This window comes from Colias croceus, chromosome 10, assembly GCF_905220415.1.
Source record: "Colias croceus chromosome 10, ilColCroc2.1".
NCBI lineage: Eukaryota > Metazoa > Arthropoda > Insecta > Lepidoptera > Pieridae > Colias > Colias croceus.
In genome coordinates, this window is record NC_059546.1 from 4,470,672 (window position 1) to 4,490,013 (window position 19,342).

General features: G+C 33.1%; 1 protein-coding gene across 1 annotated transcript; it reads left to right on the forward strand.

The window, feature by feature from the left end:
• Window positions 1–9,769: 9,769 nt before the first annotated feature.
• Window positions 9,770–10,679, forward strand: LOC123695198 (diguanylate cyclase DgcN-like). The gene is made up of 3 exons (XM_045640963.1): window positions 9,770–9,789; window positions 10,062–10,464; window positions 10,524–10,679. The coding sequence occupies exons 1-3, from the start codon at window positions 9,770–9,772 to the stop codon at window positions 10,677–10,679; spliced, it is 579 nt and encodes a 192-aa protein (XP_045496919.1).
• Window positions 10,680–19,342: the final 8,663 nt, after the last annotated feature.

Consider the following 19,342-nt stretch of genomic DNA (forward strand, 5'->3'; position numbering starts at 1 on the left):
ATATGATGACATTAATAGATATGCAATCCTTACCTATATGCATAAAAATAAGTATAACTTTTGAGGAATGATTAAACATACGGAATGTAGGATATTGGTGAAATTAAATTTATTCTTTATGCGATACTATCTTATAAAAGTAGGTAAATTCGGATCGCTCTATACGATTCATACACTGAATTTGGTGAAATAAGTTATATATAACAAATCCAAACAATTTTACGATGAAATATAAATAATGATGTAAATTATAAAAAAATGCAAATAAAGTAGATAGCTAAATGCTAAATACTCATGGATTATTATAGGAATGGCGTAGTTAAGTATCTAGCGGGGTCAGCTGTAACATAAGCAAATAAAAGACTCTCGATAGGCAATCTAGATAGGCACTTGATACTCAGCTCTTTTTCGTAAAAAAAATACAATATATATATATTCTTATAAATTTATAAAGAATAGAAAAAATTCGATCACGAGGCGGGACTCGAACCCGCATCCTTCTTTGAATGCCATAAAAACCGAAAAATATAAATTCATATATATTCTTTTTATTCTTCAGTATTTGATGAAAGTAAATCACATTCTATTAAAAAATAAGAATTTCTTACCAAAATCAATTCCTTAAAGTGCTCCACAATCCACATACCTGAAAAGATAAAAAGGTTTTTTTCATTACCGTCATAACTGGTTAGAATTAACTGTTATGTTATTGGCCATAGTTTCAGGGCTTCAAAGGGCCGGTGTTAACTTAATTGCGTAATAAAATAAACCCTTACATTGTTTGTTGTTTACCGTTTTTGGGGAATTATGGCACATCATTTGAATTCTACTCAGTTTTACTTGAACTTATTTAGTGCTAAGTGCTGTGTTTACTAGTTACGAATATAATACGTATAATTTTAAATTATATAGGAAACTAAATAGTTTGCGGTCAAATTGTGTAATTAGTAGAACAAGAAACGAATCAGAGACGCACTGTGAATAAAAGGCTCTATGCATATTTATTAAAGTTCAATAAAGCTCACCCTTACACTGGATAATATTTTATAAGGTATGTACCCAACTATTAGTTAAGCTACAGATGTTATAATACTATACTGTGAGATTATTAATTCAGGTGAACTTTTTTTAATTCTACTTACCTAAAAATGCCAGTATATGGCAAGTATTTTTGATTGATTTTATGTCCACAATTTAACTAACCTTGAATCTATTTTTTATTCTATCATGGACAAAATATTATGTTAAAATACAACAAAGTTAACAAAGTTCAACCGACTTGTTGAAAAGTTGTTATAAACATGAGTCTGCGTTTTGCAGCGAGCGTTATTTTTCCAGTAACATTGTAGAGCAACTATTGCTCAACAAGAGCAATACTTGCCAGATATGAACAGAATAATACTTATTATTAAAATAATAATATTAAAATAATATTGAAATAATAATAAATAATTATTAAAATAATAAGTATTATTCTGTTACCAAGTTTTTGTGTTTTTTTTTAAGTTTATTAGAATATTATACTATCTACTACTACTAATAAACTCAATAGGTAGGTAAACTTAAATTATTTAATTTATCAATACCTTGAATTAATTATTAAATAACAATATTATCAACCATAATGTCATGAATTTCCTATGAGAATATAGGATCTAAAAGTTAGTTCAGTATATCAGTCTTTGAACAATGTAATTTATATCTAAAGTAATAATATTATTTTCAATTAAAAAAGAGAGTTTATGGTATTATTTAAATAAAATGTTTATATAAGAATAGCACCATCTATTGGTTATGAATGACTTCACAATGCAATAATGCAGTTGTAAAATTTTATGTATAGTGCCATCTATACGCGCGTGCACGTACTATGTAGTGTTCTAAATAAGATGCACTTTAGAGCTTGAAAAGCTTTATAAGCTTCACTATAGATGTTGTTGGTGTCGTATTTTTGGTAATTTTTAAAATATTATAAGGTTTTGAATATTTTAATTTACCTATTCATTCATATCAAGGAAATTCTTTTTGAATGTACCTATTATTTTTTACTATAAAATAATACTTAGATATCAAAAAAAAGTCACGTAGTAAAGTCGTCATAAAAAACCTTCAAGAAAAAAAAAGATAGATATATTGTATTACCTACCATAGGTTATGTTTTAATAGAATGTGGATAATCATAAGATTATTTTAAAAATAATTAATTTTTATGAGTATGCTAATACATGAATATGCAAATGAAGTTTCTTTATATTAGCTTTTGCAATAATTTTTTAAAAGTCTTTTTCTAATGGTTTAATACAAGTATTAATTGCTATATTGTAAATCTGGTTATTACATATTTACTCCATATTCCAGTTTAATACTGTTAGGTACTCAAATTAATGGTGTACCAACCCTACTACACCAAAAGGAGGAAATAAGCAATCTTATGAATCCTCATAAAAGTTTTTTTAGTAATTTTATGACTCCATGTTTAAAGAAGCATAAAATAGATAGGTAGCACCAGATTAACTTCACATTCATTTGAGAATAATTTTAAGAAATAAGGGACAAATTTATAAAATAATTTGATCAAAATTTTGCTTATATGGATAAAACTGCAAAATGTAGCTAATTCTGGTACCTAATTCAGGTTTGTAATTCTGTGTAAAAAGTATTATATCACCTGTTATGCCTGTATAAAATAATAGAAGCCACAAAGAAATAGGTAACCTGTGGTTCGAATTTTTTCATTGATTCTCTTTTCAATAAATTGATGCTTTGTTTATATTGGTGCAATAAAATTGTTACGACGTGTTGAATAATCGCTTACACTTCGAGTGACTATAAATTTATATATTTTTAAAGTCACGCTGTTTCAAGTCCATAAAAATTTAACGATTGTAACTTGTGAGGGTGCCCAAGTTGAATTGTTTAAAGCCTGTTTTTTACCCAAAATAGTTTTTTGTCGTGTAAATTATAATGTTCTTTAATAATTGATAGTTATTTTAATTAACTTTAGAACACAACATGGAAATTGGAATTATTATATTATTTCTTTATTATTTATCAATAAAAGTGTTTTTAGTTTTGTACTTAGTTATCTTTCAGGCACATTGCCGCGTGCAGTTTATTGATCCCAATGTTATGAAGCTTTAAGCTCCAAACATTGCGTAAATCCACGCAATTCGTTTAGGCCCATAAATAGAAAATCGTCGAGAAGTTATTTCTTAACGTTCCTCAAAGCAATCTATCTTGAGGCCTCGCCGCAATATCGGTTTCTGAACGATTAACAGAGGGCGTGCGTGCCCTTCGGTTTTATAGCATACTTTTACGACGTCGTAAAAGTCGACTATAGCAGCCATAATCTTTTTCTTTGGAGCCTCTGCAAATAGTTCATAGATGGCGCCTAATACAAAACTCGAATCTCTGTCACCGACTTAAATGTTAAAGTTTTATTGTATGTTTCGCTAATGTGGTGTGAAATTAATAGGCAATAATGCTTTTATGGGTGCTTGTAACGTTTATAGGGGCATAAAGCGGGGCCAGGTGATGGTTGTGATGTATCTATTTGTTTTACTGACCGCATATTCTTATCTATTTAGGTCGAATTACAATGGCAATGGCAATAAAACTGGAAAATATTATTTTCACATATTATATTTTACTAAAAACCCTTACATATACTCTTCCCACGGCCGTGGGGATTGGGCTCTACCACGGATTAGGAACAAGTAACTAAACTAACTCCAGGTACTACACCGGATAGTGTTATAAGGTGTAATTGAAACAGAATCAGTATTATATTTAAGTTTTAATGAAATTAAAGTAAAGTCAAAAAATTGCAGTAACGCATAAAACACTGAAGTGTGCTAAAGGCATTGAGGGCTTAACTACGCATAAGTAGGTAGGTAGGTATACCTATAATCGGTGTTTTCATTATAGGTGATATTACTATACAAAAGGTTACTTTTATCTAGTAATTTCTCACAGTTTTCAAAAATAATATGAATGCTACCTATTTAAGTAGGTTGCAACAAATATTTTTCGTGTTTGTTTATTGTTACGCTAAGTGGAAATTTAAAAGCTGCAACAAATGTAAATAGATAGATGTTTAATAAAGAGATATGGATGTAAAATTAAATGAAAAGATAAACGGCAATGCAACTTACAGAGAAAAACTGTGAAATACGAGAGATATCGATAAAGATAGAGGCAACGAGAAAATTCACAATTAATTTTGGTTAGATATTCATTAACACTCTGGTCAACTTCTTTTACATAGATATCAATAAGGATGTAGTTGACATAGAATTATAATTACCTAATAATTTCAAAATAGCAACTAAAACAAAAACTGAAACTACTAACATTGAACCAAAGTAACTAGCGCGGTTGTTGTTCAGTTTCAAGGGTAAGTAGAAGTTTCAAAAAGATTCATTATTATATTATTATTATGCTTAATGTTTCTTTAAAAATCTATCAATTTTTATCACCTATCCCGCCTTATATTTAAATACAAATAATCTAGAAGCGTTTGAAATTAATCCAGCAAGAATCCAGGGTGTCAAAGTATTTCTATGGTCATGAATAGTTTTAAGTAGAATGTCCACAATCCCAAGTCAAATAAATTAAAGTAAGCGTGAGCTAAAGTACCATTACAATATATTTTAACCAGCTCACTATTGCGCCCGTAATTTGCAACCTACAACTTTACTCGTCTAGACTGAAACTATTCTGATATTACCCTCAATTACGTTAACTTCATTCACTCTCCCTCTTTGACGCATTAACTGTACGTAAGAGGAAGAGAGATAAATTGTATCATTTTAGGGTGGGTCTGAATCCCACCGATTTTCCATACAATTGAATAGAATACGTTATATGGTGTCGACGGGATGGTGTGACTTTTGCAGTGTTAACATTTTCTATCAATATTTAATCCTTTATGCTTCTACTAGCTTTCCACCCGCGGCATCGCCCGTGCAGTCAAAGAAAAAACCCGCATGGTTCCCGTTCCCGTGGGATTTCCAGGATAAAACCTATCCTATGTCCTTTCTCGGGTATCAAAATATACAGACAGACAGAGTTACTTTCGCATTTATAATACATATTAGTATGGATTCTATGGTTGTATAAGAATTTGAGAAATGGTAGGTAATACTCTAGCTGTTCGCCCACGTGGTCAAAAGAAATTCCTATTCGAAGTTACACCGTGCGTAGCTTAGTACCTATCTAGATAAAAATAAAAAATAGATCCACCCTCTTATCATCTTCATTAAAAATAATTATTCGCTCTTTCTTCAAACTTTCGCATTTACTAATATTAAGTAGGTATAAGGATATTAGGTACTACTAGGTACAGTAAACAGTGTAATAATTTAGAAGGTAGGTAGACGATTCATTATATCCTAAGTACTTCAGGAGACTCGCATAAATAGCATTAGAAAATGTTAATGAGTAAACTCACTAAATAAATGAATGAATTTACCTATATAGAGTATCAAAAGAAAATAAGCCATGGAATATAAGAGTCTTTTATACCACCACTCTTATTTTTATATTCCCAATTACTTAATAATTTAAACAAAGAATATTCAGCAAAAAATATTGTAACACACTAACATTTATCAATATTAAAAAAGGTACTAGATAAGGCAGCGAAAATACATGAAAGCCCTCTAGAGTCGAAACCTTGCTGAATTTTCGGTAATGGCGGCTGGAACGAGCTCGGAGGCCGTAAACCGACGGAATTTGCATTATCGCGATATTAATACTAGGGCTATACAAAAACTCCAGCCTTTGTAACACAAAATGTACGGGTTCCTTTCGCAGCTACGGAAATTCCTTTATCTGTACTCCCTGCATGATACGTATTGCGTTCGTATTGTTTCTACGCCCAGAATACAAACTGTTTATCTCATTTGATGTGGAATACTGCTGCTGAAATGTTAGCTCGCTTTTTCCATGTTTACAATGGAAAACAAAGGTTTCTTCTGTTGTAAGAGATTATTACTGAAATTTGTTCTATTCTATATTTTGAAAAGCACAATTTTAATTAGCTGCCAAGATAATAATAATAAGAAGCGAATTAAGTAAAGATTTTTATTTTTGCATTAAGCCTTTTTAAGTAGGTAATAAATGTATGAGTAAACTAGCTAATATCTAACCACACGGTAGCGTGTCAAGCCAAGTTCAAGCGAAGAGAACTGGCGAGTAGTACCTAGCCGTGTGTAATATCCCACCAAAAACATAAATGTAAAAATTGGAGCCGAGTTCAATCGTTGACTTAATTTGCCAAAAAAAGAAATGAGATCTAAATGTGTGCCAAGTTAGATAGATAGTTATAGTTTAGAACCTCACAAAATATAAACAGTATGTAAAACTAGCCTCATCAAATTATGGGGTTCAATAGGTCATTAGTTGTTTGCTTTGTGAAAATAATTATATTATTCAAATTAAAAAAGTTATATTTTGGAATAAACATTGTTCTCTAAGGGAAAATAAAACAATTGAGTTTTCAGTCAACCTAAGAACTTAATACATCTTTGTAAATAAATTTCTGGACTGTCTGCAGAACTTGGCACACATTTAGATCTCATTTCTTTTTTTGGCAAATTAAGTCAACGATTGAACTCGGCTCCAATTTTTACATTTATGTTTTTGGTGGGATATCATTACTTTTTGTACAGAAAATTACTCTGCAAATTTGATTTACTTTATAAATATAATACTTTTTATATACGATTTTTTTTTCTTGCGGTTTCTCTGTATGGTTTGTTTAGTATTATTTTCTATATTTTCTTGTATGTTATGAATGTCAGCGCACATTGCCCCGTCATTATCTGCAATTTTTTAAACTCGTTTTCTGTTTAAAAGATTACATGATTTTCTAAACATCCAGCGTGAATTTGTACACACACTATTACCAAGATGCAAAGATCGTTGTAGAAGAATCGTCGCCTTACTCCATGACGTTACGGTATTGCCATGACGCGATCTTGAAATTTTACTCTAAACGCGCCTAAAGATGTTTCACTCATATTAATATTACGCAAATTAAATCATTTCGACCTTCGACGAAGCCTTCTTCCATTACACCATTTATGGTAATTATTTTTGCATGCTTGTATTGGCTAAACATGTTTGTGCTTTATTAATATAATTGTATCACCATTGAATACCATGTATAAAGCAAAATAAAGATTTTATTTATTTATTTATTTACACTGAAATTAAAACTAAACTAAACACTCATAAATAAAGAATAAATAAATGTGAATATGTAAAATTATACATTATTTTTAAATGTATGAGCAATAAAGGCAATATTTTTATTACAATTTTCTTTTATTTTACATTTAATAACAGTTTTGAATAAAGAAATCATGCAATCGAAGTAATCCGCCCTAGCGATACTAGCGCGAGTGATTGTGATGTCAGAGGCGCTTCGAATCTACTGATGTTTCGTCCTAAAATATGTAAACTTCAATAATCTATATCTCAGTCATTTATTGATGGATTTCAAAATTTTTTTCGGCCACTGATTAGTTTTGATCTATTTTTTAAGACTAGTAAGGTGAATATACTATTTTCTTTTTTTTAAACTTTTCCATTTTTCCATACAAACAAAATTTATGTCATTGAAAAAAAAAATAAATACAAATAAATTCAGTATTTTCTGATTTTTTCCTTTGTACACTCACTATTACCTAGTTGATTACAAAATTTGAACTTTCTAGGTCATCTGGAAGTGGGTTAGGTTTTGTATATGTCTATAAGTCAGTCAGTCTTAAAAATTGCGATTTTTGGATATTAATATCTACGCAACTGTTTAATCTGTATTTATGAAATTTAAGGTTCTTGTTTATCTTGAGGTCCTCTTGATATGTACCAAATTTGGTTTATATAACTTAAATAGTTTTCGAGTTATAAGGGGGTGAAAAGTGGCTCGAAATGGTTCGTGTAAATATACACACGGCTGCTGCTCGCCAGTTCTCTTCGCTTGAACTCGGCTTGACACGCTGCCGCGTGTCTAGATTACACGAACCCATTTGGAGCGGATTCTGCCACGCCCGGCTGGCAACGGAAGTCTTTGTTTGAGTTGCCATAACTGCAATCTATCATCAAGGATGGGTGCAGTCCTGCCTTCTGCATGTCGGCTTCGCACTGGGTAACGTCTGCCGGGCTGTAGTTTACCGCCGCGCAAAATTACATGCCCATCCGGATTACCCTGAGTTTGCAGCAGGCATACCTGATCCGCTTGGTTAATGCCCACGAAGCGGTAGGGCATAACGGCAACGCGCATGGTGTTAATCACCGTTCCCAGGCCATTGGTACCATTTTTAAAACCAACCGGCATTGAAAGGCCTGACGCCATTTCCCGTTGAGTCTGGGATTCAGTTGTACGAGCATCGATTGCGGACCAGCTGAACAGGTCGCCCAGGTATTGTGGGCTATTCGGATTCAGCGCCTCGGTTGCCAGCGGTAGACCAAGGCTAACCAACTCAACCAACAGGCGACGCAATTTTCAGACCTGCTTCTACCTCAAACGAGCCATGCATATGGATGGCTGGTCTGACAGGTCGTTGATAAGCCCTTTCCAACCGACGGTAGTACGAGGCTTTTCAAAATAGGCGCGCATCACGAGGTACTATCGCTTACTTGTTCAAACAGAGCTTTAAAACGTCCGGATCGTGGAGCAAGTTCCACAGACCATCAAAAGGCGCGGATCGCGGCCAGCAATAATGTTGGAGATCGTTTGAAGTGATTGCTCAAATTACGCTTCCTGCGCTGCAGTAAGTGGAAATTCTGCTTTCAGCTGATCCGGTGTGATAAGTATTTGTTCGTCAGAGATATGAACGTTGTTAAGCGCGTCTTTTTGCATGATAGCGGTCCTGTATTTAGCTCGTTTGCGATAGTCGTTTCCTCGTGGAGGAGGACTTACTGTAACCCTCAACAGTAAAGATTGTAATCCAATATACGTAAATTAATCGTTACACAAACGATTTAACAGCGCTTAGGAGCCCAACAATCGTAAACATCAAATTAAATTCAACGTAAAGGTGCGTGTTTTGTAGGCAAAAATGCACAAACACACAAAACACCGACTAAACATTCCTCTTCTATGCTGATATTATCCCCCGTGAGCGCGTTTTTTTTTTGTGGGAGAGCGATAACGATTTACGCTATCATTCCAAGGCTTTTCTCGTAATTATTTTTGATAATCAGGAATATCATCACACCTGAATGAATGTCAGGATTATGTGGGAGTGATCAGCTCAACGGCGACATCATAAATAATAAAGGCTGGTTTCACCGGCTAAGATGCTTTTGGGCTGGTGATGCGTGAAAACTTCGTCTATTTGGCGTGAGCTTCGTTTATTTACGTCGTTTATCGTCTGCCTGCTATTTATATCCAGAACGCTGGCTGCACAGCCAGCAAGTCCGGTGCTGTCCAACAATGTTTGAACCATTGTTTCCGGCATTGTAAGCTATACCCGCTGGCCCCAGCTTCAGGGGCTTCCCAGGCTTTGTATTTTTTCGACCACCGCCTATGAGGCCCCGCTAAGCGATAAAAATAGCAAAATACCATTTCAAGCGTTGCTTAATGTTAAGTCCGATGAAGAGGCATTACGAGTGCAGTGTGACGGGATCTATTTTGGTAACGAGTTACCGCAACAGCAGTTGCAATTAAAAGAACGTTTTCAGTCTCGACCTTTATTGTTAATTGCCGAGCAGAACCCGCAATGCATAATTGGCAGCGCTTTCTGCCTGAATATTCATAATGACTCAGTTTCTTTTTCGGTAAATATTGATGCCCTCACGCGCAGTGGCGTCAGTGTTAGCCCCGATGTATTACTGCTGGCTAGGCCAGGGAATAATAGTCATGAATAAGGATTTAACCCCCTCGTCACGTCCGACGTTTAAAGGAACATTACGCAGAATCAGCATCATTAGCGTGGTTATCGCCATGCTAGGTAATTGTCTGGCTGCTGCTTTCCGTCGCTTCGATGCTGACGCTAAAGCAATTCGCTCAAAAAAAATCTCGAATTACTGGCGGTGACCGTGAGCCACAGCCTGGAGGACGCCGTCGTTTTCCACGACAGTGCCTCGGCCAATGAATCGCTCTCGGTGCTGGGTAGACAAGGACAATTCACCGCCGCAAAAGTAGTCGATTCCGAAGGCCGGGAACTGATCCACTGGCAGGCAGAAAAACCCTTTCAACATGATATGATTGGCAGTCTGGTCACGGGGTGGCTTTATCCTCACCCTATAAGACAACCGATCTGGCACAACGGTAAAATTATCGGTGAAATGCGCCTCATAGGAACAGACGCCACCGTTACTCTTTTCGTCTGGCTTGCGTTGGGCGTGCTCACGGCCTGCATATTACTCGCCTCGCCAGTCGCCACTTACACGGTGATATTGACGCCGCACTGCAGAATATTACTGACGTTGTCCACGACGTCCGCAGAAACCGTAATTTTTCTCGCCGTGTGTCACCGGAAACAATTGAAGAGTTTCACCTTTTTGCCCAGGACTTTAATAGTCTGCTGGATGAGATGGAAGACTGGCAAATTCAGTTGCAGCTGAAAAACGCGTCGCTGCAAAAAACCGCCCTTCAGGATTCGCTGACAGGACTTGCAAATCGCGCGGTCTTCCGCACGGCGCTGAACAGGCTGATTGAGGAGTGAGGACGCCGACACGCTACATAATAGCGCGCTGTTATTTATGGTCGGCTATAACTTCAAAATTATTAACGACACCTGGGGGCATGCTGCCGGGGATGCGGTACTCAAAGAAGTCGCACAACGGCTGCAAATGTTTGCGAATACCCGCCATCTTGCATTCCGCCTTGGCGGTGACGAATTTGCCATACTGCTCCACGCAGTCAGCAATGAGCGACAGGCAGCGGGCGAGTTGAGGCAGATAAAGGAAATGGTTGAACAGCCGATTCTCTTACCGGGCGGGCACTGGATCACTATGACCCTTAGCATTGGCGTCGCGCTCGCTAAAGACTTTACGTCGGCGGAAAGTCTGATGGAAACGGCTGACGGCAATATGTACATAGAAAAACACAAGCAGCGTGAGTTGCTTACAAAACAGCACCAAAGGGATTTGTTATGATAGCTTCGCACTTATTTGCACTACACATTTGATTTCTAATACCTAAATGATTCACAAAAAAAAAATTTTGTTTTTCTCTTAACTAGGTACTTATAGAACAAAAAACTAACCTGGTCAAAATATTATGAGGTTCAATAGGTCATTATTTGTTTGCTTTTTGTAAATAATTATATTATTCAAATTAAAAAAAGTCATATTTTGAATAAACATTTTTCTATAAGGGAAAATAAAAACAATTACAAATTGTTTTCAGTTTACCCAAGAGTTCAAAGAATTTTAGACATCTTTGTAAATAGGTAAAATTCTGGACTGTCTTCAGGACTTGGCACATACATAATATTTAGATCTGAATTATTTTTTCGGCATAGGTAGATACCTACCTAGTCGACGCGACGGTTGAACTTGGATCCTATTTTTACATTTATGTTTTTGGTAGGATACTTATTACTATAATTAATAATAATAGTTGTATGCAATTAAACTGTTCGGTTTGTATGTTATAATATGTCTTTTTTTATCTTTAGTGTAATTACAAGTACCTAAGTATTAAAATCTTCTTCCATAACTGATTCAGATGTAAATACAACACACATTGAATACTACATAACGTATATAACAGCTATTTATTCAACCAATATATACAAACAAACATGTAGCCGAGTACATTAACGTACACATTCAATTTCATTAGCGCCTCCCCAAATTAGCATTCAAAATGGGAGCTCACGTACCTAGATACAAATAACTGTGTAAATACTTTCCATAGCTAAGTAAAAGCCGTCCGAATACACCGTTATTTTAATACCCTTATCAAAAAACAAGGCACATTACAAAATGGCTTCCATTTTCATGAGTTTGCGCGGGAAAACGTTCGTGAGCCAGCCTGGAAAATTATAACAAAGGCATCTACCGCTATCTTTGTAATTATAGTAAATCACCTTGCTGCGGAGATAAGGATGGTGCCATTTGCAACTCAAAAGTCGTATAAGTTGTTGGAATCACGCGACTTAGTGCGTTTTGGGTTTGCTTCCACGGTGTTTCATTCGATACAGACGTAGCGCCTTGAAACAATGAAAATTGGCAATTATCACGCGTTAAATAATGTATTTCTATTTTCTATTTAAGATTAATTATTGTATAATTGACTATCTTTAGGCAGTCTAGTATTATTGTATGAATGAACTAAATCATAACCATATTTGAAATATTCCTGAAGATATTAATTCGATATCAACAATAGCTTTATATGAAAAATCAATAATACAGTAACATAACCATCCGTACCTTCATATTTTGCACATACCTGTATAAAAAAGCACTCACACAAAGATTAAAAGGTTCGTCCAATATAACATGGCCTTCCCTAGCCCTCTACGTTGTTAACAAAAGGAAGAAGGAAGGGGACCGTGGTACATTATCGGAGATCTTCATATTCCGGTTCTGATCTCCTTTGACTCGCTTAAATTTTCTTTCTACTACCTAGCTCTTGAAATATTCACAGTTTATCAGTTTACAATTTTTGTTTCCACATAAAAACTCAGAAGTTACTAAATTCAGCGTTTAATGTAACAAGTACCTACTTAATTAAAGATAGACATACAAAATATTTATATAGGTGGTTATGTAAACGTTGTTCAAACTACACTATTACCTCAGACTAATAATAATATACTACGTATACGTATATATATTACTAAAGTAAGTTGTTAGGTAAGTTAAAGTATTATAATTTACGATTTATGTTATTTACTACGGTAGTTAAATGTATCTTTGTAACTAGTTACTTTATGTTTTTTAATATCTTTATTGTCGTGAGAATTTCGTATCTAGGTTTGAAAACAGAATAGTATCTAATTTTTACTTATTTTTCAGTTATAAAGGAAAAGTTTAAACGAATTTATCATATTTATTTAAATTTTAAACGTAAACTAAAATAGATTTTAGTTTATTTAACTAATACCGCACGTTTAACATTCCCGTGCTAGTAGCGGCAAACGTTCATTTTCCACAGATAAAGGGCGGATACAGGATAGTCGTAACTTGGAAGGATAGTTAACCGTACGAATAACCCTCAATGTAGCTCGCGGCTTCCACGCCAACGATCTGTTACCTAACGCGATCCAATTAAATTGTACCAATTTATGAGACCCTACGATGTGCTGTTCATTTATTTGTTAACAAACACGGGTTATAAGATCGATGCGGTAATGATAAGGCATTGTTTCTTTGAGCTATTCGCTTTGTTCATTTAAAACTTGTAGTTAATATCGGTAGGCATCTAAATGAAGGATAGGTGGAATATTTATTGCTTATGATTTTTCACGTAAAGCTCTCTGATAATCTAATGTTACGTAAGACCTACTTCCGTATTGTTATACATAGTTCAATGTAAGAGTTTAATAATATGTTAAACAAACAAGCAAATTATAAAGAAATAGATTTGTAAATTTTTAGATAAAAAAAAGATTTTGTCATGATTATTTTGTGTACGTTTAACAGAACGCCTAAATAATTCATTTGAGCAATTCATTTTTGTTGATCACACCAAACCAGCTTCGTTTGAAACGACTATTGCCAATAAGATTGCTATTATTATACGTACCGCGATGTTCTCTTGTACAAAAACCACCGCCATTCCTCTTACATAAAATATTTAATCAATGTCCGTAATACATTGCGGAGTTTCGTTCCAAAATATTTCACGTTACTAGTGGAGAGTAAGCGATGGTAGGTATAGAGATGTAATGTTTGGGTAGCTTAGTGTAACGTGGTAGATATAAACTCCGACCTGGCTTCTATCTGCAAAATCAATGTAACTATTAGCAAGTTTTCGCGCAGTCGCAAAGCGATGAAAGCTGCCGGATGAAAGCGTGATAAAAAAATCTCAATTTACATAACAGCCATAAAACAATATTTTTATAATCTCAAATTAACTTGTATAAATCAAATTTCTTTAATACGAATATTTTATAACGCCTTTGTTTATTCTATAGCAATATTGGCTAATATTTTTTTAAAGGATAAGGTAAATTAAAAAGTTTTAATTATTATAGGTGAGGAAAGTGACCATTGATGTATATCTACTAGTTATAAGTATAAAAAACTTAGGCAAAAAATATGTTATCATCGCGATACAGAATGTTCATAAATTCATATTTACATTTCTATACGTTTCCACCCAAATAAATAATACCTAAATTCGAAATTGATATATTTATTATATCCAGATAGATAGATCCAGGAAAACATCTACAATTATTAAATACTAAACAATAAAAAAATGATGTTTCATCGATCATTACCAAAATAATGCAGATCAAGTCAAAATACACCTATATGTATCTATTATTAAAAAATCAAATATAAAGGGGGTAGAAATATTTGTCATCGCTCTTTTGTAAATTACTTAATAGGTTCTTTGTGTTGCTCTCACGGTTTACGTAAGTCGGCGATCGATACTGCATCCCTTCCCAAAGTTGTTTGGCACGAAACGTGACATAGAATACCGCGAACTAGTTTAGACTGAAACGGCTACCTACTTTAATTTATATAAAATAGATATAGTTTCAATAGAAACTTAATGTGAATTTGTATGTGTGTTGATTTCAAGCGATTATTGCCATAAAATTCGACATTTTTTTTAGCTTATTATTATTATCCCAATCAACATGTAGGATGATGTCCCAACAACAGTCAGCTTAAAAACTTTTCACCTACCTACTACCTACATATTACTTCCAAATTTTTGTTAAGGTTACTTTTAGTAGCTTTACCTTTATATTGCAAGCTCAATTATAGGTACCTATACTCTTCATAGCGAATAAAACAGAACTATACAATATTAGGTACCTAATCGGTTCTGTAAAGCTAAACGATTTTAGTTCATCGATAGTAAATGCTTATGTTCCTTAACAATAGGTTGCCATACAGTGTAGGCGTGTATTAGGTAAATCTATGTTTCGATCGTAAAAGTTTCAATGATCGTGTGAAATTCTGCAGCAATATCCAGTGTATGAGTCGGCGAAATTCCTCCATCATAAATATTGCCTCTAGCATACATGTTAAAGTTAATAATTTTTAGTTTTATGTGAAAATTTGATGTAAAACATTATTATTGCAGTTTTATCATCTTACACGATAAGGCTTATACTGGAAATAAATAACAATTATCTTTTAATATATTGTTATGAATTGTTATTTTTTAATTCTACTAATAACGCATTAGAAATTAAAAAATCCTAAGAAATTTGACAATAGGTATCTACTGAAAGATTTACATTTCGTAGGTACCTACCTAATTGTTTAAAAAGTTATGAGGTGTGTCCTTTCCTGGCTGTTTTCTTAATTCAAAAATTTTCCACTAACATTCACTATGTAAATAAAATTAGTGTCGAAACCCAATTTATATATTTTATAATTATATCAGATTAATGATAAAATATTGCATAAATATATAACTTTTGGTAGGCATAGGTGAATAACGAATACCTAAGCCGAAATACGTTATGCTTTAACTTATAATTAACTTGTTATTCCCTTGTGCCACCTACAGCGTAGTTAAATGTTATTGATCTTGAATGAAAATATGTAAAACCAAAATTAATAGCGTGTAAACTGTACTGTATACATGTTATAAAATTTTGTAAGACAAATAAGATAATTGTGAGCTTTTAAGACGAGCTTTTTATAATATTTACTCATATATTATTTGAGAAGAATAATAATTAGAATTTGGTAACCTATGATTGATCGCTTTGTCTTTGTTTTGTTATAATTTTCTTCTAGAATAGACATTTAAGATTTTTATAAATAAGTCTATGGACTAATTATGATGGTTTAAACGTAGATAAGCTATTCAATAGCTACATCATAAAATGAAAGACGACACCTTAGACGACACTATAATTTTAAATTAATTATTGTTATTGTTAAAGTAATAATTAATGTAAATTAAACAGTAATTTAATATGGTGTCTGCCGAAGTTAGTTCGGAAAGCTTTCATCTTATAAATCTATGTCATAATCGGTAGACTACCATAAATGATACATAACACATTATTTATGTGATTAAATTAATAAGACATCAAATAAAACCCGACTTTAGTTTGTATTAATTTTTGAATGTAGGCCTACTATGGCTTTAAAAATGATATCAACGTACTTTCTTAAACCTTGAGTAAATTCTAACATGTTTAATTTAACATTACAAGAAGTTCAAACACAAATATTGTTTTATGTTTAGGTAGGTATGAACTTAAATACAATCTTAAATGTTTGTTTAGGAAAACAGTTACCTATTATTTAAAAATAAATTCAATAAAGATGTTGAAGTAAAACAATTTCCCTCGAACAATAAAATCGAAACCAAGATAATATAAAAGAATCAAGTTTTCTATCGTATTCGGAAGTGTTTGCAAGCGGATCGCAGTCGCCATGTTCAATTTAAAAGGTTTACACTCAAATAAACAAAAATATATATTAGATATAGATGTAGTAAGATTATGCAATACCTATCTATATTACATAACTACAGACCTCTCATTAGAAATAAATACCTAATAACACTGAATTATATAAGTAGCGTGCCTACCTAGGTGCTGAAAATTATTGCAGAGGGCAGAGTGAATTATTTTTAAACTAGGAAAGTTCACTGCTGTTGGTATATTATTAAATTATTAGAACGCAATTTTGATTTTACCAGAGCTTGAAAATAGAGCTTTAGTTTACTAGGCTATAGAGTCGCAAATGCCTTGGTAGTGCGTAATTAAAGGTCGATGCAAGAGCGTCAGGGCGTGAAATTGGCAGCGAGTACCATCAGGCTATGCAGTGCCATTTAACGTTCGCCTAACGAACGATTCTTTGTATATTATGAACTCTTATTTACACGTCAAAATGTAAATATAGATACTATTACTGAATGATATTTTCTGTTCTACTCTACCTAAAGCTCTATTGTACGAATATTAAAATTTATTTTCACCTTGATATTTTTTGTTCCATGGAACCTTATAGGTACGCTATACTTATTCAGTTTTTATAAGTTTATTGTTAATTGTATGATATAGGATAGTATTCTAACAATATCAATCTTTTATCTTTGTGATAAAGGAGAATGCCCATGAAAATATGGACCACAGTATAGTGTTGCGTCAATGCCAGAGTGGTTTTGGAGGGTTCTTCGATATTCAAAAGATTTTTACCAATACATTTTTTTGTGATAAAAACAGGGGTTTTCAAGATATTGAGAAAAATGTGAATTAACCTCAAAACTTAAATAAACCCGATTTAGTTAGGTTTATGTGTGATTTAGGTAGTATTTTATCGTCTGAAGGCTATTTTTTGTTTAACATAATATTTAATCTATGCGTAGAGCTTATGCTTTCAGACAAAGTCTATGTGTTCATCGGCTCTACACTAGCCGACTAGGCACCAGAAATCTTCCGGGACGGATTTCAAGAAAACCTAAATATATATTTAAAAAATGCCAATAGAGTTTTTATTCGGTTTACATATTGTTGTTGTTGTTTGAATCATTTTTTCACTACATATTCGAAGAAAGAAACAAATAAGAAATAACTGGTTACCTTCCAAGCTATCTTACAAGCTATGTCATAATAATATTTTTTTATGTATATATATATATTTATATTATTTTACTTCACTATATATGTTAAAACAACCTACAGTGTATAAACAATACCTTACAGAGTGATTTTATGTTAATTGATTTTTTTATAATTCAATGAAAACAATATTAGCTATTTACCATAGTAAATGTCATAATAGTTACCGCTTGGTTACCGTGGTAACCAGTAATGGATACTAAATCTATGGTAACGGATCTAAACAATTACATGTCTTATTAGATTTTACAAAACATTCCCTGTACAAAATATATTTTCCGATGGTAAGAAGGCCTCTAAATTGCCGAGATTATTTTTAATATATTGTTGTCTTGATGCATGAGAAAAACCAGTACCAAAAATGGGCATTCTCCTTTCAATTATACTCCTAATAAAGAGTTTTGCAATATGTATAAAATGAATGATTGCTTGTAAGAAATTATGTAAGGGGTCAAATCAATAAAAGTTCCCATAATAGATAATCGAATTGCAACTGAATTTGTTTTGGTTACAACAACAGCTTTAGATCGTTTTAACTGCCATAAGAATTTGCTACGATCACACCATAAGATATCAGGCGCCATAAAGGTAATGTCAAAAGATAGGGGTACTAGAAAAAACTATCAACAAAAACCGAAAGGTCGGTACAAAAAATTACTTTTGGCTGTAAGCACAAAATCGTTTGAACTCATCACTAGCTTTGCGTAGCTTTCATTTGGAATGGGGAAGTGAATTGCTAAGCGATTCTGAGTTCAACGTGAAACGATCCCACCTATTGTGAATTCCGTAGGTCTGAAATTTATTTGACAGCACTAGTGTCTGTGGAGAATGGAAAATGGCGGAATGGCAGAATACATTACATTATGGATATAACTCATGGTTTGTTTTTGGCGGGGATCCGACAAACGTTATTGGTATTTAGGGGCATTTAACTATTAGGGCAATGGCTTTTTTCTTTTTTGTAATGATATATGAGACAGTTACTGTAAAAATAATGAGTTGCCGACAGTGTGAATATTAGTTACGGTTAAAATTTAATTCTGTTTTAAGTAGGTAGAGCTGGCTCTCAGCGCATTGATAAAGAAAATAATGGAATCCGTGCCTAGGATTTTTGTAATTTTCATCACTAATATGTTAATTCCACCAATATAAATTATGAATTCCATTTATGTAAATGTGTAACTTGTCCTTATATATGAATTAAAAACAGATATGTAGGCGCTACTATTACTATGAACTATCTTGGTAAGATCCTTTATATGTAGGTAATAGGCTCGGCAATAAGGACCTATATTAAATATCTATTCATTTTCTATGATATTAATTACAGACTTCATTTTCTATGCATTATAATGGAATAAGAAGCAATTTTCCTATTACAACATTTTTATTGCTTAGGTAATAATCTTTAATGTTATATTTGACGGGGAATTTCTGAAAATGAAGTGTTACTTTTCTAGTGATTCACAAAATGACGATTAACTTGAAATGAGTAATATTATGATTCATGAAAAACACCATATGGATTAGTATTACCTAGATACCTACACTCTACAGATATAACGTAGATACTAAGTATTTTTATTTATTATATTTTGAATTTTCCA